The 24184-nt window shown below is 41.1% G+C and overlaps 1 protein-coding gene across 2 annotated transcripts in view; it reads right to left on the bottom strand.

Annotated features, from left to right (window-relative positions):
• Nucleotides 1-23837, bottom strand: part of akt3a (v-akt murine thymoma viral oncogene homolog 3a) — a 104474-nt gene extending 80637 nt beyond the window's left edge. The window contains exons 1-2 of one of the 2 annotated variants that reach the window (XM_058381328.1): nucleotides 23680-23837; nucleotides 5985-6329 (exon numbers count right to left, since the gene is read on the bottom strand). In XM_058381328.1, the coding sequence (XP_058237311.1) occupies nucleotides 5985-6030 (46 nt within the window). In that variant the 5' untranslated portion in view covers nucleotides 6031-6329; nucleotides 23680-23837. The remainder of the gene's footprint in view (nucleotides 1-5984; nucleotides 6330-23679) is intronic. The other variant, XM_058381338.1, reaches the window with a different exon arrangement.
• Nucleotides 23838-24184: the final 347 nt, after the last annotated feature.

Raw genomic sequence — 24184 nt, 5'->3', positions numbered from 1 at the left:
CTAGGAGCAATATATTCATAGAAAAGAGCCAAAAAACCCCAAAACAGTTATTTTCTTTATCTTTAAAGTACATGTTGAAATCAAACCCATTTTTGCTCTCTAAAATGGCCCAAGTGCTCCAAGGTGCTATCTTCAACCACTAAAAGTCTGTGTAAGGTTATTCCAACAGAGGTAAAAGCATCTCGCACTGAAAGCTAACAGTGTCCTGACTCACTTTATATCAGACTTGCAGTGACAAAATAATTTCTTTGTGCTGATTAAAAGTGTCGACTGACCACCAGTGTACTGGTAAAAAGCTGTGGACATGATTAATGATTATTGTGTGATTTGTTGAATAAAAGTGGAAATAAAAATAGTTTAATTTAATATATTTAATGTAAAAAATAATTGCCTGGCTAAGCGAAAGGGAAAATATGTATATACACAGCTCTGGGAAAAAAATAAGAGCCCACTGTCCAATCTCCAGACTTGAACCCTATTGAAAACCTCTGGAAGGTCATCAAGAGGAAGATGGATGGTCACAAACCATCAAGCAAAGCTGAGCTGTTTGCTTTTTTTGCAAAAAGAGTGGTACAAAGTTTTAAGATTTTAAATGATATATGAATACAGAAGCAGAACAGTCTGGTGGCAGAACAGGAAGACTATTGTGATTAAAGTGCAGATGTGTGCAATATATGCAATATGTGCTGTGCAAAAATTTTTGGCTGAGGTATTAGGTATTGTGTAGAAAACGCCAGAAAAATCTAGACTTGTAATAAGAATTATGACGTTATATTGTCTCTGGTCTATAGATGAGCGCAGGCCTAAAGTGAAAAACAGCAAATCTGCATCCGTTTAAGCAGAGTGTCTTTTCAGGATGTTGCCCTTTATTGAAATGTAGTCTAATGGCATGGTGGCGTCTGCTTCCCTTCTTCCAAATTCATTAAATCTGCTAATTCAAACCCTGATGTTCTTTTGGTGAATGTCTGGTAAAAAATCATTACTGGGCAGTACAAATGACTGTCCTTTAAATCCTGACCATGCTTTTATGTTTTTTTTTTTTGTTTTTTTTTTTTAATTCATTCAACATAATGTTCAGGATTAGTGACATTATCCAAATTATTTTTGTTTCATTCAATTATTGAATTTCAAATTCAGAAGTTAAGGGTCATCTTGGCTAGTATTTAGACTGTAGATTTATAAATTTAAAAAAAAGAAAAGAAAAAATTTGATTTCTATCCATTCATCCTTCCATATATTATCTGTACTGCTTATCCTAAACAGTGGAGCAGGGGGATTGGAGTCTATTCCACAGGGCTCAAGGCACAAGACATGCTGGACAGGGTGGCAATGTGTCACAGGGCACATTCGTGCACACACACACACACACACACACACACTACAAACAATTTAGAGATGCCAATCAGGGAGGAGGACACCCCTGACGCACAAACAGAACATGCAAACTCCACACACACACACACACACACACACACAGGGCAAAGGCAGGACTCAAACCCCCAACCCCAGGAATGTGAGAGAAAAGCACCAACCACTAAACCACCCAAAATCGGCAAACATCCTTTTCCATATCAGCTTCTGTGAATCAAAATTCATCATTTAGCAGCTACCTTATTTCTGAACTCATTTCACATAAGTACAATAGACCTTGATGCTGTAAATACAGCAAGCTTCTCGTCCCCTGCTGAAATGTACACCTTAATCTGGCTACAGGTAGAATGGCTTTTCCTAGGTGGATTCATTAGCTTGTACAGATGACAGCAAAAGACATGGCTCTGTGGAAGCACAGAATAATCTGTCGCAGGACTCTCCTGTTCAACATAACGAAAAAAAAAAAAAAAACCATGCCAGACTCAAATAATATCTGTTACATGGGTGGGAGGAGAGAACGCCACATCTCGTTGGCCAGCAACTTGGTGAGGACGCAAACACGAAGTGTGACATTAGAAACTTTGTTAGTGAAGGATGATAATGACGATATGTTCAGTCATTTCCCTAACTACCTTATGACTTACCACGTTTTAGCCTAGTCACTTAGGTATCCAGGCAACCAAAACATGAGACTGGGCATCTATATAATAAGTCAATACACTTTATTAAATAAATAAATAAAACAAACACTGGTCTGTTTAAATCTTGTGCCAGTGCAGTGGAGTTAACCAGGGTTTGGTTTTCATGAACAACTTTCCAACAAAGATCCGCCTGTCGCTCGCAAGATTTCTCTCTCAGTGCCACATTCCCAGCCCGTGTATAAGGGTGCGTTTCCATCCAACTAGCATCAATCGGTTCCATCAGGCTAACATCAAATAAGTACTGCTGGACTGTGAGAGAGAACAAAACCGGGCACATCGTGCAACAGCTCCAGCCCCAGTGGCACATTTACAGGCAGGCCAAAGCCACTCAGCATGACTTATAGTCCAGAACAGAGACGAAAGCACATAAACTTTGAAATGGGACCGCACACAATGTCCTCACTTGGCCCTGAGATAGAGAGGGAGAGAAAGAGAGGAAAAGACAGAGGAGGACATGGATCACAAGAAGGAGAAGACTGCATCGAACATTTGCGAGCTTTATACTGCTAGGCGTGAAAAAAGTGAGACAAATGATATAGCACAGTCTGTAACAAAGGCTGCAAGGTCAGTGTGTGTGTGTGTGTGTGTGTGAGAATGAGAGAGAGAGAGAGAGAGAGAGAGAGAGAGAGAATGAAATTTGTATCCAAGCTGAATGAAAGCATGTATATTCCTCAAGGGCCATAAAAAATGTGACAATAACGTGATCAGAGTTTGTGAAATCATGGATGGAATGTGGTGTATGAAGGAATGCTTGCGTATGTGTATGAATGTCCAATAGACCCTGAGTCACAGACGCAGAGAAAGAGAGAGAGAGAGAGATTCATGTCCCTGCATCCTCCTCTCTCTCAGTACAGAGTGTTCCTGGTCCTGCGGGAGAGAGCATGGCAGCCATGTGACTCCCAGCACTAAGCTCTACAGTCTCGCCTCTGATCCACACACACACACACACAAACACACACACACACACACGTCACTTCACATTCACAACATGGCATCAATGTATCCAAAAGGCATTTCATTCTCTTTGTTATAAAGTTCATGATGAAAAAAAATGCAGCTCACTATGTTATATATTGTGTATGCTGTATGTTAGCAGGACAACACAACCAACAGTTAAGCCCATTGTGTTAGTGTGACAGAGTGCCTGTGGTCAAGCAGCGACACCGTTTTTAAAAAAAAAAAAAAGAAAAAAGAAAAGAAAAAGAAAAAAAAGCATGAATTAGAGAGACGGGAGGAAGTTTTTGGTGCGAGTCGAATAGGTCTCTGTTTGTGGTGGGAGCTCCTAGTGTCCCATTCATAGTGGTGTAGTAAACAGGAAATTATGTCATCCGTTTGGTCATCCTCTGCTCATTCTCTCTCTCTCTCACTTGCTCACTCTCTCTCTGTCCGTTTCCCCATTACACAACCCTACTTTTAAAAGAGATCTCAATGGATGGCCGGGCCAAAGGAGGGACACGGCCAAAAACTTCTGCTGAGGTGATGAGAAAGCACACATAGAAGAAAACATAAAGAAAAAAGTGGGGTGACGAAAGTGAGGTAGACAGCAATAAAATGGGGACAATTAAAGGTAGGAGCAGACTCCGAGAAGGCCGAGTGAAAGCAATAATGGAAACAGAGAGTAGAGGAGACAAAGCAGGAAAAGAAAGGAAAAAGAGAGGGTGATCGGGGTCATCCTGGCCGACAGCCAAGCCCAACACAACAAGCTCCGTTTCCCAGCGCAGTCCACCAACACACACACACACACACACAAACTTATTCTCCTTTCTACATCTTCAAACCCAACCCAGGCGTGGCCTTGGACAGTAATACAGAATACAGTATCACACTTCACAGTCTTCACCGTAGTAGCAAGCTAGTCTTCTGATTGCTAGCAAACTTTTTTTCTTGTTCACTACAACTCCTCTTCATGATAATCAAGTCATTCTTTCCTAGATGCGGTGCGCTCTATCTGCACTCAGAGTAATCTTATACATGTTTTATTCCTTACATATCTCATCATTGTTTTGATTTTTCATTCAGGATGCCACACTGTGATTCTCAAACAATTTTACAGCTGCTTTCACCCTGCCTCCAGGGAGCGTCTGCTCCTGAGCTCTAGTTTTGTCTGTGTGGAGTTTCCACATGTTCTTCCAAATGTTCCTCATGTGGAGTTTCCTCAGAGATGCTGGCAGGTGGACTGACCAGAAATTCCCCTCCTCAGGTGTGTGAATGTGTGTCCTTAAAGGGGGTGTTCAAGATTCAAGCTCTGGTTCTGCTCGGAATCCATAGCAACCTTGACCAGGATAAAGCGAATCCTGAAGGTGAATGAAATAATAAAAAAATATTGATTTCTATATTATATTGCAATAAAAGCACTATGAAATGTGCATTAGTCTGCGTAAGGTTTTCTGCATCAGTGCTGAATCTTTCGAGTGAGAATCTTTTATTCAAGTGAGGAATTATTCCCGCATCCTGCAAAGTTTATTGCTTTGGAGATGCACAGTCATGGGCAGTCAGTGCATCAGACAGCCAGCACCTGAAACACAGCAAGCAGCTTATCAATTTGACCTCTTACTTCTGCTGCTTATGATGAGGAGTATATGTTAAGGTTCTAGGACGAGATGCGAAATAAGGCACAGTCATGTCGCCTGGAAAAATGTGATTCACCTTCGTCCTGTGATGTAACAGCTCCACGCTGATGGGAGTGCTTTCTTCCCCGCTGGCAACGTCACTATCCACATGATGTGGATGAAACGATGTTATGGCCTTCACAGTCAGCAGATCTAAAGCCAGCTGAAAGACTATTTTGGCAGATTTTGGCCTGATCTTATTGACAACGCTCTCCACAGCCACCAACACCACCATCATCATCCTCATCAAAAACAATCGAGGGACTCTTTTGGAAGAGTAGTCCTTATCCCTGCAGTGCTGTTGAATATACATGTAAAATTTCTGATGGCTCCAACACCTTATGAAGACTCAGACTGACTAAGACTCTATTCTGTTTGTATTTCCTTAACACGTCAGTCTCTTGTACGTGTTAGCTGTTTATGCTAGTACTAGCAGTATAGCAGCCGGCCTCGTTTGAGATCAGCAGAGAGAGAGAGAGAGAGAGAGAGAGAGAGAGAGAGAGAGAGGGAGAGAGAGGGAGCACACTTGAATGTAAAGCAAGGGCAAAGAGATCACAGACTCTCACACACCCAAACAGCCAGACAGAGAGAGAGTGAGCTAGAGAGAGAGAGAGAGAGAGAGAGAGGCGGGGGGTTGATAAAAGACAGGAAAACCCAAGGCAAAAGCAGAGAAAAATCCCACCCATAATTAAAGATGCCACCTCAGACTGTCAGAGTGTGCAGTCTGGCCCTGATGGACACGTTTTATATTCAGGTTTAAATGCAGAGCTGCTGCCATTTACACAACACAGCAAGTATGGATGCTGTGTTTACATACCACGACCTATGAAAGATCTGCCACAGGAAGATTTTAAACAATGTCCCTTTATAAGCGTAATGGACTCAGAGACAGCATCACAAACATGTACTAAAATCAAACAGGCCATGTTACAGCCAGTGTGACTGAGAGTGTGTGTTCAGAAATCCCCTATTAAAAGGGCATTCAGCAGTCAGTCATAACCACTTACACAAACATGTTCTACATCACATCTATGTAGCGTCAAGGTATACTTAGTTACACACGTGTCAACACACACACACACACTGAGGCACGCCCACATCCACAAACTGGCATCTACAAGCGTAATGTGAGTGAAGCCATGCTGTGGCATACTACAGCACTAGAGCCCACCCATGATAGAGGACTACATCCCTGGAGACAGCGCACTCTCGCATTCACACGCAGACGCGCAGCCACGCAGCCACGCAGCCACGCAGACGCAAGCCAAGCCCGTTAGTTAACTGAGAGCGGCGAGACACTTACCCCTCTTTTGCACCCAGCCTTCTTTGACGATGGTGACATCGCTCATGATGCCTCCGTCACGGTGTGCTCTCCACTCCAACACGCCAGCTCCAGAACGAGTGAGGAGGGAGGGGGGGGAGAAGGAGAGGAGAGGAAGAGGGGAGAGGAGGGGTCAGCGTCTCACTCCCTCTCTGCCTGGTGCTCTCCCTCTCTCTCTCTCTCTCTTTCTCTCTGTGTCGCTTTGCTTGTCGTCTCTCTCTCTCTCTCTTTCTCTGTGGAAGCTGTTATGGAGCAGGCTATCCCCCTCCTTCTGGCGCTTCTCTCTCACACTCTTCAGACCTTCCCACTCTTCAGCAGTGACTCAGCCTAGAACAAACAGACACACACACACATACACACATTAAAAAATGGAATGCAAGGATTTTTTGCTCTTCTCTGTCTCGACCCCTCCTTCCCACCCAAATTCTTAGCCAAACGATAAGCAGCGACACACAACAAGCCTCCAGCTATTTACCAGATGTGATGCTAGCGAGGACTGCATCCGTACATTCGCTAACCTACAGAATGTGACTTTCACTTGCATGTACGAAGTTGCAAATAAAATCGGGTTGTGGTGGTGTTGTTTTGCAGTTGTGTTTGAAAAGATCTTGCAATGCAGTACAACAGGTACGGTGTAGCCTCAAACTCTCTGGTTCATGAAATGTAGGGTACCGTGAGTATAAAGCCTTCCAGACAAAAGAAACACTGCCTTAAACCCACATGCTAAATTATTACTGAAACCTATGAAAAATTATACTGCATTCAGAATGACAAGCAAAAAGAAAAAGAAAAATCATGTGTAACACGATTATATTAAACACCTTAAATATTGATGATCAATCAATACATGCAGCATCTATTTTTCCTCTTAGGTATGTCTATTATAGATTTGTAGCTAAAATTTAATGTAAAGTGTGAACTTTGGCCTCTGTGTAACTTTCCAGTGCTTCAAGCTAAAGGAGATGACGTACTGCAAGTGCGTTTATATTCATATGCGATATAAATCCAATGGCTTATCAAAAAATCCAGAATAGCGTGCAAACCTCTTGGATTGCTGAACTTAACAGAGCACTGAGTCACATGACAGGTCCATGTTCTATTAGAATTGTCATGTGATAGGAATCATTTTGGAAAAATGTGCCGAATATCGACATTTTCAACATTATACGCCTCTGAAAACGAAAGATTTCTGTTTTGAACGCATCTCAGCCACAAATAAAGGTGTAACAATAGAAAAATTCATTATCGCCACATGTAAAAAAGCAGAAAAAGCGCATCTAAAGATTTCAATTCTCCACTGCTAGTCGCCATCTTCTGCATTTCTAAATTTTCTAGAAAATTGCAGCCAAAATTGAAAGAATTATAAATTTCTATTTGACAGAACGAGATCTCACTTGGATTATCATCATCATCCATCTCGGTCTGTCTCACCACCTGAGGTAAAAGTCACTCACTGAAACAGGAGCCTCGTCATCGTCCAATCGAAGAGGAAAAGTCCTGTTGATTAAAATTTGTGCTATCGATGCGTTTTCTTTAGGTTGCTTAAACATTTTTAACTAATCCACTGTTCACTATGTAAGCGTGCTTCAGTGACAGTACATCAGCTGACTATTTTTCAGACTTCAGTCACAGTAACAGTTTATTAGTGGAAAGGGACTACTATCCCAGACTTCCAAAAGTACTGGAACAGCAAGGCCAATTCTTTTCTATTTGAGAACAAAAGACATACACTATATTGCCAAAAGTATTCGCTCACCTGCCTTGACTCGCATATAAAGGTAAGTGACATCCCATTCTTAATCCATAGGGTTCAATATGACGTCGGTCCACCCTTTGCAGCTATAACAGCTTCAACTCTTCTGGGAAGGCTGTCCACAAGGTTTAGGAGTGTGTTTATGGGAATATTTGACCATTCTTCCAGAAGCGCATTTGTGAGGTCACACACTGATGTTGGACGAGAAGGCCTGGCTCTCAGTCTCCGCTCTAATTCATCCCAAAGGTGTTCTATCGGGTTGAGGTCAGGACTCTGTGCAGGCCAGTCAAGTTCATCCACACCAGACTGTCATCCATGTCTTTATGGACCTTGCTTTGTGCACTGGTGCACAGTCATGTTGGAAGAGGAAGGGGCCAGCTCCAAACTGTTCCCACAAAGTTGGGAGCATGGAATTGTCCAAAATGTCTTGGTATGCTGAAGCATTCAGAGTTCCTTTCACTGGAACTAAGGGGCCAAGCCCAGCTCCTGAAAAACAACCCCACACCATAATCCCCCCTCCACCAAACTTTACACTTGGCACAATGCAGTCAGACAAGTACCGTTCTCCTGGCAACCGCCAAACCCAGACTCGTCCATCAGATTGCCAGATGGAGAAGTGCGATTCGTCACTCCAGAGAACGCGTCTCCACTGCTCTAGAGTCCAGTGGCGGCGTGCTTTACACCACTGCATCCGACGCTTTGCATTGCACTTGGTGATGTATGGCTTGGATGCAGCTGCTCGGCCATGGAAACCCATTCCATGAAGCTCTCTGCGCACTGTTCTTGAGCTAATCTGAAGGCCACATGAAGTTTGGAGGTCTGTAGCGATTGACTCTGCAGAAAGTTGGCGACCTCTTCGCACTATGCGCCTCAGCATCCGCTGACCCCGCTCCGTCAGTTTACGTGGCCTACCACTTCGTGGCTGAGTTGCTGTCATTCCCAAACACTTCCACGTTCTTATAATACAGCTGACAGTTGACTGTGGAATATTTAGGAGCGAGGAAATTTCACGACTGGATTTGTTGCACAGGTGGCATCCTATCACAGTTCCACGCTGGAATTCACTGAGCTCCTGAGAGCGACCCATTCTTTCACAAATGTTTGTAAAAACAGTCTGCATGCCTAGGTGCTTGATTTTATACAGCTGTGGCCATGGAAGTGATTGGAACACCTGATTCTGATTATTTGGATGGGTGAGCGAATACTTTTGGCAATATAGTGTATATACGATGATAGATCGTCTTCATTTCCTGGGGGTTTCTCCCTTCAGTTTCCTCTTCAGGAGGTAAAATGCTGTTCAGTTGGGTTAAGGTCTGCTGATTGACCTGGCCAGGCTAAAACCACCCTCCTGAAGTGCTTTGTTGTATTTGGGGTCACTTTCCAGCTGCATTATGACGTTCCTCATAATTAAATAGGATGCACTGCTCTGTCATTTGGCCGACAGAATGTTTCTATAGACGTCTGAATTCATTCTGCTCTACTATCATGAGTTATATCATCAATAAATATTAGTGATTAGACAAGCAGTGACAAGCAGCCATGCAATACTAATCCATGATGCTACCATGATGTATGACTGATGAGCTTTTATGTTTTGGATCAGGAGCAGATCCTTTTCTATATTTTTTTTGTGATTCTTACTGCTAATGATAAACTTGTGGTATGGTCTCTATATTTCTGCTCTCAAAGTCTTCTTCAAATGATGAAATGTAATACCTTCACCCCTGCCCTGTCGATGTTATTGGTTATGTCACTGACTGATATTTTTGGGTTTTTCTTCTCAGCTCTCCCACTGTTTCTGTCATTAACTGGTGTTCTATGTCTTGACTGATTTGTTCGATGTCTGGCTGTTAGTACTCTAGAGTTGTTGTTTTTTTTTTTTCCATTTTTAGGACATTCCAGATCATTCTATCGGTATATACCCTATACCCAAGATCCTTTATAACAGGGGTGTCCAATATTATCCAGGTTTTTGTTCCAACCAAGCTGAAGCCACACCTGAGTCTACTGAAAGCCAAGATCAAGTGATTAAACAGGTGGAATCCGGTGTGTCTCCTGCTTGATTGGTATGAAAACCTGCACCCACACTGGCCCTTTGCGGATAAGATTGGACACCCCTGTTATATAACATATGCAGTCTTCACAGATCAAACCCAGGGCTTTTTAAATGGTTAAACACTAGCAGGACACACCTGGGGAACAAGAATCAACTGTCAATCATATACAAATATATGTGATTACTTGAAAAATGGGTGAGTTCAAACAAAAGGTGCCATGTTCTAAGTTGTCTGTAAAAGAAATACCAAACTTGGATATATTGTCTGATGTTCTTGTTTTGATCTCAAACCCAAATGTGTATAGCAGAAACAAGAAAAGCTCCAATGCTGTTACAATACTTTTGGAGGTGCCTGTATATGTCTCCCATTGGTATAAGACCTGTTGGGTTGAGAACAGTCCACAAACTAAAAATATCCAGTTATCAGCCGTTGTGAAGATGGAAACGGAATGAAAACGCTGATGAAGGGCTAGGTCAGTAAGTGGGGACCAGAAATGTGCAAGTGTCTTTGAGGTTTGTTTTCATAGCATTTAACATGCTCTGCGAAAATAATGCACCATTTAAATAATATCTAGCCAATTTATCCTTTCTATCAGTGTTGCTAGCGGATTTTCTAAGTAAAATACGTCAATCATTTACATGGTCAGTGTACAACAATTCACTTTATGCAGAGCAAGAAACATCGTGCTGAACAGCAAAGTCCATTCAGAATGCAGGGCAATTTTTTGCAATCTTTCAATGAGTCTTTGCATTGCAAATTCCCAAGTAACCAAATCCGATTTGTTTGTTCCGAGTGGAGTCGTTGTTGATTATGAATACATGTTGGTCGTCCTGGTAATGGCACGGGTATCATATGCAAGGTAACAGTTCAAAAGTTGGGAACATTAGATCTTAAAGGAAATTTGAATGTGGTAGATATGAAAATACAAACAGACCATTTGTGAATCATGCAAGTCAAACACACACAATCTACAGAGGGTTCTGCTTTCACCACAGACACTACAATTACACAAGACTCTCTTTAGTGATCGTGTATATAGAGTAAAGCTGCGACAAGGGACTAAGCTAACAATTATTAGAACGATTAATCGACAATTCACAAGTAATCGAAGGGTTTATAATAGATTAATTAAACTTCTGCACTCAGATAAAGGGTTATGCTTGTCTTAACTTGTGCAAACTTCCTTCATGTTTTTCATTCAGATGAATTTGTCCAACTCGGAATCACCAACCCAATCCCTCCCTGTTATTTTAACGTTTTTGTTCCCTTAAATAAAATATAAAAATAAATTCAAAATGGAATAAATCTCAGCTGCATTAGAGACAAAAACAAAGCATACAGGTCTGAATAAAATAGGAAAAAAAGGAAAAAAAGTTAAATTTTAAATAAAAGCCAGCAGCATTAAGAGGGTCATTTGAAAAGAAAAAAAAGGTAATTAAAAGCACTAAGTAGCAGCGTTTTTCCTTTAGTTATTTTTGGATGGTCCAAAAATATTGTGCATGCTGTGCTCCAATAGAACGCCGGTTCAGTCTTGAAAGTGTTATACAAGACAGCATTTTTTTGTTTTTAATTTGGAGTTTGGACGTTTTTTCTCTCTTGGCATTCATCTTCTTAACCAGGCAGGCTACATTAAGCTACAGGGTTCCAGTGGTCAAACTGCATTATTACTGACCACAAAAACGTCACAGAACATCTAATCGTTTCGGCCTTAATATACATGATATAGTCATCTGCTGACCTGCCTTCAAGCTGCTTTTGTTCTCGTCTTAAGACGAGAACGGCATGTCCCCGAATCCAATTTCAATCAAACTTAATATCACTTTCAAACAGGGCTCGAGTCTTCTTCAGACTGTGGAGGACATTTCCTGCTCAAATCATAAGATGGAGCAATTAGTCTGAATAAACACTGTAATTGCAACGGTGTTCAAACCAATACCAAATAAAACATTAAACATATCTAACAGACTGATACAGTAGACTATGAGATATTCTGTGTCAAAGGACCTTACTGTATAAACCCTGTAGTATAAATACTGCTGCAGCTTTACTGCAGTAACACAATAAAACAATGAAACATCAGGTCTTAAAAACATGTACTTGAAAATGCAAAGGAACATCATCTCCTGTCCGGTGTCTTTAAAATTTAATTAAAAAAATCCCCACACAGCTTCAATTATTTTAAGTGTAACAAGCACAAACTAGCTAATGCTAAAGAAGATTAGTTTAGGTAGCTCATGCTTGCTAACTAGCCTGATATTTTTAAACAGCTAACCAAACATTCACATTTCAGCAAGTTTATTTTTATAATTTATTATTGCAAGTAATTTGATACCTCTTGTTCTTAATTGAATGAAATTAGAGTTTTACTGAACACATTTGTTTATATTTATTTAGGATACAAGTTTGGGAATGAAAAGGGTTAAAACAACAGTATAAATGTAGCCTGACTGACTGAATGGGTTAGTCATATTTAGGAGAGACGTTGTGCTTTCATCTCCAATCGAGCGTAGAAAAATATTTTACTAGGCAACCATGCAAAATAGCAACGGTAATTAAGTTAAAAAAACAAAGGAGTCAGTAAGTAAGTAGGGTCCTGAATCAAGAGTGTGGAACTGTAGGAACCCTGGAAATGTTCATAAGACACATGAGAAGGATAATAATAATAAAAAATTTGTCTCTTATACCTGAAGAAATTGGTTTCTTTTGTGTCATAGAATGAACTAAACCTACAGAGAGTTACATTTAGCGCAAGACTTTATGCATGAATGCCTGTAGTGTGGTTATGGTTTTTAGGTAGTCTCACACATCATGCCCACAAACCGTTGGCTGAACATCTGATGCGTATAAAGCACACATAAAAGTAGTGATCTGATTTCACAGGAATTCCAGGCGACAGTGAGTGTTTATGAGGATCGGTTAAACGCTGGATTTTCCAAATAATGAAGTTCATGATATAGACTCATTAATTTGCAGGTGACATTTCATATTTTCACACCCTTACACATGACGCTGACCATAAAAAAAGTGACTGTTTGCTTTATGTGTCAGTAAGACGCCCTCTTGGCCAATAGGACACCCGGTTATTGGCCAATAAAACCTGCTTTGGAGTCCAGGCCTTCGGCTGTCAGTCCAGCTGGCTAGGTCCATCTACACAAGACTATAGTCTATTTTGGGTGTAAAAAAAAAATAAAAAGATTACTCTGTATACTTAAAATATGACAAAGAAAATAAAGAAGGTAAGTGTTATCGATGAGGGAAACAGTAAAGTGCATTTTTCTCAGAGGCGCCTGTTGCTATAAGTAAAAGACGGACCCTGAAAACATTAAACACTAGAAATCTGTAAGCAATTTTGTGACTCATTACAGATCGATTTTTAATTCTATTTGCTCTGCACTTTAAAGGAGTGGGTTACTAAGGAACACGTGAAAGCAGCCGCTCAGAATTCAGCTGCAGTGCTGCGAGCTGAACCCAAGCAAGGACACCATCTGGAGAAGACCGAGTGTGGTGAAAAGCTCAGGGAAAAGCTTCTCGAGCGCAGTCAGAGCTGCATATAGCTATAACTTTAATCTGCTAGTAATGTGATATAGACTCAGCATGAGGACCAGCTCAGCATTAATGACCTCCGTGTTCTAGGATTTGTAGCAGAAAGCAGGGATGAGGTCAGTTTAAACTCAAGGAAGCATCAGGGCTGGTATGAGGAGCTAACTGTTAGTTCTCAGTTGATAAAAACGGTGTGAAGAGATAAAACTGTATCAGGTTTAGTCTCAACATCAAAAGGAGCTAGGTAGCTGTAATCCAAAAAAATGTTGCACACGCTAAAGTTACACTCCAGTGTTCATCAACCTAATCTCTATTTAATGCATCTGTAACACCCATAAAAAAAAAAGATAAAATGGCTTTGACGTTTTTCCCATTTATTTATAACGTATGGCTACATGCTCTTGTTTAAGTGAGCCTACAAACAGTACCTGGAGTGCACTTCTTTTTGGAGCACTATTTATAAGTATGTGATTTGGGACGCACCTCCTCTTTTATTCCGCACTTAAGGAGCCCGAGCTCTGCATGAATAAATAAAGGTATACCTGATAAAGTATTTGCATCTCTATCTAGTTGCAGGAAGTTAAAAAAAAACATGAACAATTAATTCTTATATTTGCAGAGGAAAAAAAAAAACAGGTGTGAGCTGAAGATATGAGCAAGAACCTCCATAACAGGCTTTTCAACATCCTAAAGGATGCATGGCCTCTATCTACACTCCCTCAAGGCCCATTCACAGTAAAGGTTATCAACTACATATATTTATCATTCAACTACCTTAAGCAAGCTGGAGTTGTGCAATGGCAATGTATATAGAGTTGTCGTAACTAGTGCCTCTTATAGCGGGAGACAGCTGTGACTCACCCTGACACATTCCCCCTCGTCTGTATGGCAAAGTGGAGGAAGAAATATGTCGTGCTGTTCCATTCCTCCTCCTCAACACCCGCGTGTCTCTCTCTCTCTCATTCCAGCTCTCTCGGCCTTTCTCTCCATCTCTCTTGCTATCTCTCTGCCTTTAACTCTCTTGCCCATTTCTTTCCATATCTCTCACCCTTTCTCTCCATCCCTCTCTCCCTCGCCATTTCTCTCACCCTTTCTCTCCACCCCTCTCTCCCTCGCCATCTCTATTGCCCTTTCTCTCCAGTTCCCTCTCCCTATTTCTCTCTGCCCTTCTCTCCATCCCTCACTCCATCTCTCTCAACCCCCCCCCACACTTTCCCTATCCCTCCCTCACCCTATCCCTTTCTCCCTCATGGCGGCAACCCAAAGCATTCAGTCATTTCTCCTGCACCGTCTGACTGCCAGCAAGCTCATGCCTACTGCCACAAACGTGCCGATGTACAGCTGGATCCTGCAGCTTCTTCCCCTAACTTTGTCTTCTTATACACAGTTTTCTGCTACAATACAAAATGCTTGATAAAATGTCAGTGTAGATATAACAATGTACATTCCTCCGTCACAGCACCAGCCTAACTACAAATAATGGATAAATGAGTTTGCATGTTCAAATTAATAAACTTCATGACATGTCAGCAAGTCAGCTGTCTACATGAACGCTTCTAGTGGAGTTCAAGTATAAGCTTTATAACCGTCGAGCCGCTGAAGGCTGTGTGGTGACTGTAGCTCAAACCTTTACTCCTTAGTAAAGTGAGGACAGGATGAAGGAGAGACCAACCTGCCAGGTCATGTAAAACTTCCATTTTACAGTCCCTCTAGGAGTTTTTTGTGATTGCTTGCTTCTTTTTTTTTCTTCAATATGTGTGATGCGAATTGCAGAGGGTTTTTTTTGTGCTACTTAAATTGGCGAAATTACAAGCACACGATTCTTCTTTTAAACTCCTACCAGAGCAGACACACGTAATTTACTTTCTATGATAGCTGAAGTCATGTTCGACGCACACGAGGCTGAATGTGTGTTGTGATGAGGTCATGCGGCACGTCTCGGCCCAAATCTGTGGTAAATCTGTGGTAATTTCAGGCTCAGCCACGAGTTTTCGCGTTCATTTCAGCGATCACAAAATAGCGAAACCCTCGAAGGGACTCTTCTTACTTTCAAGTAACTTTCGGTACACCTGACAAGCTATAGTGCAGAATGGTGCAAAAAATAATAATAATAAATTTAAAAAAAATTCTACTGAACAGCAGTTGTGTAGGTGGAGGAGAGAGAGAGAGGTCAGAGGAGAATGGCCAGATGGGTTTGAGCTGACAGAAATCTACGCTTCTTGACACTATGATATTCAACCCGGATTTGTTGCCATGGGCAAAACTACACATTGTAAAGCGATGGAATATCATATATAACATGACTAGCTTTACTGTGGTTGATTTGAGGTTCATTCAAAGTTCACCAAATGTAAACAAAACATGCTAGCTCTTCTGTAGGGTCAGAGCCAGCCTTCACATCAGTGAGACTTGACCCTGTCACTGGTTCACAGCTTGTCCTTCCTTGGACCACTTTTGGCAGTAACCACTGCATCCTGGGAACAGCCCACAAGACCTGATGTTTTGGACATGCTCTGACCCAGTCGTCTAGCCATCATGATTTCTTTAAAGTCAGTCAGATCCTGACGCTTGCCCAATTTTTCTTCTTCCAACACATCAACTGCCTTCATATATCTCACCCACAGACAGTTATTCACTTTAAAGTTCTGGCTGATTGGTGTTGTATTATCCCTAATATCCACTTTTTACAAACATGGTAAGCAGAAAAGCACACCATGCTCATCTCAGAAAGCCTTAAACAAGCTGAACTGTGATGTAGATGAGCTACATATGCACAGGAATACATCAGTTTCCAATCCTGAGTGGGAACAAGCTGACTGAAACTGGACCTTTGGAGATCAGAAACACATCACCTGGTCTTTTTTTTCCGACGTGTCCGTTTTCAGTTCCTGTAAAAGTGAGGGTATATTTATACAATGTCTTATTTAAAATTGCTCTTTATGTACTTTGTATTTTCTATAATTGTTTTTACATTTTTCAATACTCAAATGTGAAATATTCAAAGCTAATAAAACTAAGAGAACTAATACTGTCATGAAAACGCCGAGCATATGCAACTTGCAGCTGTCTTAAAAAGACCTGAGGGTGAGAGAACTTGAAAATAATGAAAAAGAGTTAACATCATGGCCGTCTGTATCGTCTGTGTGCGAGGAGGAGGGATTTTTCTTTATGCATGAATAATTATGTCAAATTAGGTTTCTTTTTTATACAATGCAAACACTAAGTTTAAATCAGTGAGGAAAGCTAATCCTGAGGGTTCTGCATATTCTATTCTTATAAACATAAAGTCAGTGTAGTTTAACAGTTTGTTTTTTTTTTTACTTCAATATGAATTGGAAAACCTTTCGGAGTATGAGGACAGTCGGAAATATTTTCCATTGATTACAGCTGGAAGAAATAAGAGAAAACTTCCTGGATCAATTAAAAAGAAAGAAAAATGTAATGTAAATTTTTTAGCAGCTCAGGTCAAAATCATAATAATATATATTCATAATTCATTCAGAAATAATAAGTTTGAGGAAATGTAAGCGATATTAATTTTACTTTTTTAAATTACAATATCTTTGTGCAGAACAGAGGAACATTAAACAGTAAAGCTTCCAGGAGTTACAGAGTCCTAAGGCATGTCCCAAATTGCATACTTATAACCTTTTCTATGCCATTTTGTAGTATAAATAGTGTGCGCAGGGTTCACACTGAGAGTTCCAAAAAGATGATGCACTTATTTAACTCTTCTTCTTCTTTCAGCTTTTCCCTTCAGGGGTCACCACAGCGAATCATCTCTCTCCACCTATCCCTAACTTCTGCATCCTCAACACTTGCACCCACTAGCTTCATATCCTCATTTTTTACATCCATATACCTCCTCTTTGGCCTTCCCCTTTGCCTCCTTCCTGGCAGCTCCATGTCCAACATTCTCCTACCAATATACTCACCCTCCCTCCTCTGAACATGTCCAAACCATCTTAATCTGGCCTCCCTAACTCTGTCCCCCAAACGTCCAACATGAGCTGTCCCTCTGATGTACTCGTTCCTAATCCTGTCCAACCCTGTCACTCCCAAAGAGAACCTCAACATCTTGATGCACTTATTCAACTAAAAAATAGAAAACATGCACTGAACACTCGCAGGTTTGCTTGTGTAGTGGAAGGCGGCAGGGCTACAGAAGATGGCCGACTACACTTCTTTCCAAACATCATTATAAATTAGCCCGTATTTTACAACAACTGCAAAAAAAATAATAAAATCACCTTGTTCTGTTAATGTGGCATCGCAATGAGTTTGATGTCATTTAGTATCGACTTATACTTTCAGTTATTATCTTATATATTCCATTTGAGACGATTCTACCCTTTTAAAACTTATACTAAACACTTGAGTGCAAAGTGCGTCGTTTTTGGGACGCAGCTTTAGTTCTGAAGCACTTTTTTTTTTTTTTTTGGAACCAGCCACAGCAGGGACACAGCTAGAAAGCAGGTTTCAACAGAAACTTGAGCAGAGAACACCAAGCAAGCCTCCTAAAGCAGGTTATAAGGCTTCAGTAACAGCTTAAACACACTCTATATGTAGATACCAATGCTTGATTCCTCAGTTGCTGGGAGTATAATTCTAATAGGATTATTAATTAGATTATTAGAGCTAACAAATCAAGAAAAAAGAACCCTATACAGAATGTGTTATTGTAAAAAAAAATAAATAAAAAAAAAAATAATAATAATAATAGTAATAATAATAATAATAATAATAATAATAATAATTCCACACTGGTCATTATTTTACTCAGATACTATGACTAACTGTGTAATACGTAACCTTGTGTAACTGTATACTGTATTTTGGGGGCAGTCATTCATTCTATTACTGTGGATATATATTAGAGGTGCATTTGTGGCAGGAAACTTCTAGGAGAACAATGGGCAGAATATACATAACACTTTTAAACTGCAATAAAAAACAGATAAAGTCTGTACGGATATCGGAGCTTTGAGCACACTGATCCGCCGTCCTCACAGTAACCCAGCCGACTCTCTGCGTCTGTTGCAAAAGTTATGTGAAACGCGAGTCATGGTGGCACGCTTTAAGGCAAGTTACATCAGACTGAAAGCAACGGTTACCACTGAACATGTGACTGTCTGTAACCTTCAGCAAGTCATGGCACTGATGATGGCTTATTTATTTATTTGTCCTTCAGCTGAGCAGGGTGGATACCTCGGAGGTTTCCATTTCTCTTCTCGCATCAAACCGGCATCAAATTACTTAGAAAAAAAACACACACACACAGTTCTCAGTAACTGCGTCCCAATATGTTTTTAAAATCGCATCCGATCGAGTAATACGAGACGGCATCGAAATCAGATTTTACTCACATATCCGCCGTGCATCGGAACAGCAAATTATCACGTCTAATTAGATCTGTTCATTTCCGTCATGAGTCGTCTCCACGCTCGATCGAGAACATGCTGAATCGGGTCGAGATGAAAAGCAGAACCGAGCTCAAAAGTGGCAGCCGTCAAATATAAGCCTGAAGGGATGCGATTTATTTATTTATTTATTTAGTGACAGAAAGTGTTAATGTACTCAGTTCAATCATGTGGAACCATACGCTTATAATAAGCTTTTGTGAAAAAGTGAACTTTTTTTTCCCAAGTAAGTATCTTGTTATAGTTTTTGTAACTCACAAATGATTAGTTACCTTAACAATCAAGTGGTTAAGGCTCTGAGTTGTTGATCAGAAGGTCAACTGTCAAGCTGCCACTGTTGGGCCCTTGAGCAAGGCCCTTAACCCTCTGCTCCATGGCACTGTATAAAAGCTGCTCCTGTGCTCTGACCCTAACTTCCAAAGCTGGGATATACAAAGAAAAGAATTTCACTGTACTATAATGTAAGGCAATACACCGATCAGGCATAACATTATGAGCACTGACAGGAAGTAAATAACACTGATTATCTCTTCATCATGGCACCTGTTAGTGGGTGGGATATATTAGGTAGCAAGTGAACATTTTGTCCTCAAAGTTGATGTGTTAGAAGCAGGTCTCAAAAGTGGTTCAAGGAAGGAACAGTGGTGAACCAGCGACAGGGTCATGGGCGGCCAAGGCTCATTGATGCACGTGGGGAGCGAAGGCTGGCCCGTGTGATCCGATCCAACAGACAAGTTTCTGTTGCTCAAATTGCTGAAGAAGTTAATGCTGGTTCTGATGAAAAGTGTCAGAATACACAGTGCATCGCAGTTTGTTGTGTTTTGGCCGCAAAAGATGGACCAACACAATATTAGGCAGGTGGTCATAATGTTATGCCTGATCATTGTAATAAAGTCTTCCTCTTCTTTAATGATTTTTTTTTAATTCCACTAGCTAGCCTGAAGTATGATCCTGCTTGAAATACCATAACAGAATCGCATGTGCTTAAGCTGACATTTATATGGCATATAAAACTGAAATATTTTATGTTTGGGGTTTATGGGTGGTCATGTTGCTGAAAATTGAGTCATCAGTGTCCCAGTGTGTAGTGAGTCAGGATTCTTACACGATATAATGACTCACACCCTGGGGAACTATTGAGCTGATTGAGTTGCACCCTGTGACTACCTACCTCTCTACCTACCTCTCTACCTACCTCTCTACCTACCTCTCTACCTACCTCTCTACCTATCTATCATTTTATTTCAAAGCCCCCTAACCACCCCACCCCACCTTTCTCATAACCCCTGTGTTAGCCTATTCTGTCTAAACACCAAGAAAGCGTTTGGGCTTCAGCAAACGTCAGGTACACGGCCACTCCACAAAAAAATAACAATTTTCTTTGAATTTACAGCAAACAAACATTTAAAGTCCTGCCAAAACTAGGCCGGCGTTTGTTGGTGTTCCAGTACTATATGCTAGAAGGCCTACTACATATAAAAGTGACAGCCAACAAGCATCTCAGGAAGTGAAAAACTCATCGCAGTCAGCCAAGATAAAGGCCGAAAAGCAACCAGACGACTTACACACTGAACACACAAACAAGCTAGACTGAGAGAAGCTGCTGAGAGATGTTGCTCATTAAACAATAATTTGCATGATGATGCACTTTTACAAGTAGAAACAACATGAAAGATAAACCGTCACGTACTTCAACATAGGGTTTTTTTTTATAATTAAACATGTTAATAAACAGGCTTACAATTAACCTCTATATAAACTGTTTGTTGTTTATATGCTGTTTGTTTAACTTCCTTTTGAAAAATGTGCAGCTGTTTGTTCACGTGTTTTTTTTTTTTATACGCTGTACATGTTTATTTTGACTTTGATTTAGATTTGAAATCCAATCAAATTCCCATTTTCTTCCTCCATGGTATTATTTCAGGGTATACTATTTCAGCATATCGAGTTTCACGTCGAGTCGCACCAAAATAGGAAGCTGGGTCGAGGTCTGAGCTGAGCGCTCTCTCAGTTAGACAATATTCATTTCCCTTGATTTGTCTGCAGTGAAATTTCATACATGCCGTTCGTTCGTTCGTGGAAAGATCCACCTCCCGAGTCGTTCACTGTGCTCCGTGTAGATGAAGACAATCACAACAATGTGAGAAAATTCACTCCGGCTTCAATCGTCTACCTTGTCTATGGTAAAGCAGGAAATCTGCAGCTCACTTACCAAGCTGGAGATGAATGAACGAGGAGCGAATGCGCAGTGCTCGTTTAGACTGCACCAGAAAACCAAGCTCGCAAACCAGAATGGAGGAAATGAAAAAGTTCTGAATGAACACTGCAGGATGTGGATGTCTGAGGTCTCGCAGGAGTTCCGCTCATCTGCCGCAGCTAGATTTCAAAACACAGACGCCTCTCGTGCACTCGTGCTCAACTCTCTCTCTCTCTCACCATACTCAATTGACATGAAAGCAGAACTATGTGTCTGTTTCAAAAGAAAGAAGTAATTTAATGCTTGCATTGTCAAATCAGGTTTGTTGTTTCAGAACGCAGGCAAACTATTCTCCAAAAGAGTTTCAGTACATGATTTATTTACACACACAGCAAGTTCTGCATTACTCTACATTACTCTAAACAACTAAATCAACCCTTGTTTGATCTTAAAGCGGAATCACTGCAAATTCTCAACCTCAAAGCCGTCAGTTCTACATGGAGACTGATCATGCAAAATGTTTATATCTGGAGTCGAGCAGATCAATATTCAATGCTCTAATGCTCTTCCTGTTGTATAAGACTGGACTCCGCCCACTCTTACAGCACAGGAGCCTGAACAGGATTAAATCTGAACTAAGGAAAGTTTCTCACTGAAAATGATATGGATGATATGCTATGTTATGTTAAAACAAAAAATATATATCTAATCCACACAGGGTGCATCTCAATCCACTCTCTAGTTCAGTAGTCAGGGCATTGATCAGGGAGTCGCCATTTTAAAGGCTGTCTGTCTCTCAATCGCAAAATGCTTCCAGTGCACTGGAACATTGGCTCCGTGGAAAATCCCGCAATGCACTGCAAAAAAAAAAAAAAACCCAGGAAGCTTCGATGCTTAAAACAATGCCTCAATACTTTTACAATATACCATTAAAAAGAAATAATAACCTTTTTTGCTTAATGTCAATGGCAAAAAAAATAGTACAACTAAAACATTCTATTGAAAACTTGAATATATATTTTACAGCTATAAACTTTACAAAACTTTAAAACATTATAAGCTGCTTTATCCCCAAAACTCTAATATATCAGAAAAGTACACCATCATTTATCACAATATGGCTATTATAACATCTTATGACCCAGCCCTATTTGATGTCCAGACACATAATTCATTCATCCATCTTTGGTACCCACAGGTGGATCTGGAAGATATGTGGCGGATACGGGGCACAAGGCAAGAAAATTTACCCCAGATGGGACACAAGGTGTATCTCAGAATACCACACGCTCACGATTACTTTTATTCACGCTTAGTGGCAGTCTAGCAGAGCCGCATCATCGAGGAAACGCAGATGAACACAGGGATCGGTTACTCGTTACACTTGGTAATAAAAGGCAAGGTGAAATATTCTGATATTCAGAAATGCAAAGACTAGAAATATCAATGTAACTTCATCCGGAGATAGAAAATCCTCTCCGAGTAGGGGTCAAAAGAGGTCAGAGGTACATCCATACAATAACAAACACACAGCACTGTTATGCAGCCCCCTCTCTCTCACTCTCTCTCTCTCTATGCTGTAGCAAAATTCACAGCTAAAGATATTGCCATGTTTACAGCCCTAATTCCAGGCAGTGTTCAGGTTGATAAGAGCAGCCTGAGCTCATTTCACAGACTCTATAAACACACACTATCATAAAGCATCATAAGTGACCATGCCTCCACACTGCTCAAGGTGTTGCAGTAGCACTGGTGCTGTGTGCACTTTTAGGGCTTTTTGTAGCCAAAAAACAAATAAACAAACCATTGCGACAGAACAAAACAAAAAAAGGCTGTTTTGTAAATGTTGAATTTTAACCAGGCTGGGACACGACGCCCGAGTAATCGCGGATATAAACAATGTTATGAATGAGTGCACGCGCGCGCGCACACACACACACACACACACACCAAAACAACTCCAGCAGCACAGCTAGCTTAGGTTATTTATCCACTATCCTGTCCAGATATTCACTGCTTTATTTGAGAATTGCAAACCTAAAGGTGTTGCACATGCAAAATGACAGATCCTGTGCAGAATGGTTTTATTGTAAAGGTTCAAATCAGGCTCTGGATATGCTATCCTAGCCAAAGAGCGTATGCTAATTGTTATTGTTGTCTCGGCATAAGTGTAACAGCGAGGAAATCACACTGGAAACATCAAATCACTGGCGGAAATGAACTGATTTAGAGGACGGAGGCTTTCTATGCTGCAAGAAGGAAACACATAGACGTAAACATTTTACACACATGCATGCACGCGCGCGCATGCACGCTAGGCCGAAAGCAGACGACTGCACCTTGTGATCATCTTTCCCCAGTCGCAGCATCACGGTGCTGCATCACAGCCCTCCTCCATCCATCCTTACTGTGTGTGTGTGTGTGTATCAGCGGTGAAGGAGGCGGCTGCTCACAACATACACTGTGACCATCATCATTGCTAGCGTTTATCTTTATCATCAGCGGCAGCTCTATCATGAGCATCCAAGCACCAAGACTGCGTGTCTGTCTACATTAATGCGTTCACCTGGCGCTAGGCTCCCTGTTTTGTTTGTTTGTTTTAAGCCTCCCTCCCTGACACGCTTACAATGCAGCATGAACTAAAGTGCCACACTAAGGAAAAGGAACAAAGCTCTCACTGCAGCCCAACCAAATAATGGTAGCTACTGACCAAAGCAAAGCGCGATGGTGCCTCACCCCCTGCCAGCCGTCGCCGAGCCTCCTCTCCTCTCACACCGCCGATAAGGTTGTTGACTTTCAGGAAGACTGGTGACGTCACGGCCAGCCTGTTCTCTGACCGTCTCACATCCCGTCCACGCTAGGTCCATCTGGCCCCGCCCACCCCTGCCTCTTCCAAAGTCTCGCGAGATTCTAGACGCTGATAAGAGATGTGTGTCTATGGCACCTCTGCTTGACGTTATCATTAATAACACCTGCTATAACAGAGACTGTTTGCCTGCCCCCTGGTTATTGGTACAGGACTGTCTTAATTAATTATGCGTCTATTTAGTGTGGACTAACATTATTTGCAGAGTGTTTGATGGGATCTGCATTACCCTAACCATAGTTTCTAATGGGCTCTTGATTAGGGCTCTCTTCTGATCATATATATATATATTTTTTTAACACTTCCGTTCAGGTCAAAAATACCTGTTTTAAAGTTTTAATCAAAGCAC

The sequence above is a fragment of the Hemibagrus wyckioides genome, linkage group LG03 (genome assembly GCF_019097595.1).
Source record: "Hemibagrus wyckioides isolate EC202008001 linkage group LG03, SWU_Hwy_1.0, whole genome shotgun sequence".
Taxonomy (NCBI): Eukaryota; Metazoa; Chordata; class Actinopteri; order Siluriformes; family Bagridae; genus Hemibagrus; species Hemibagrus wyckioides.
This window is presented reverse-complemented; position numbering and strand designations above follow the sequence as displayed.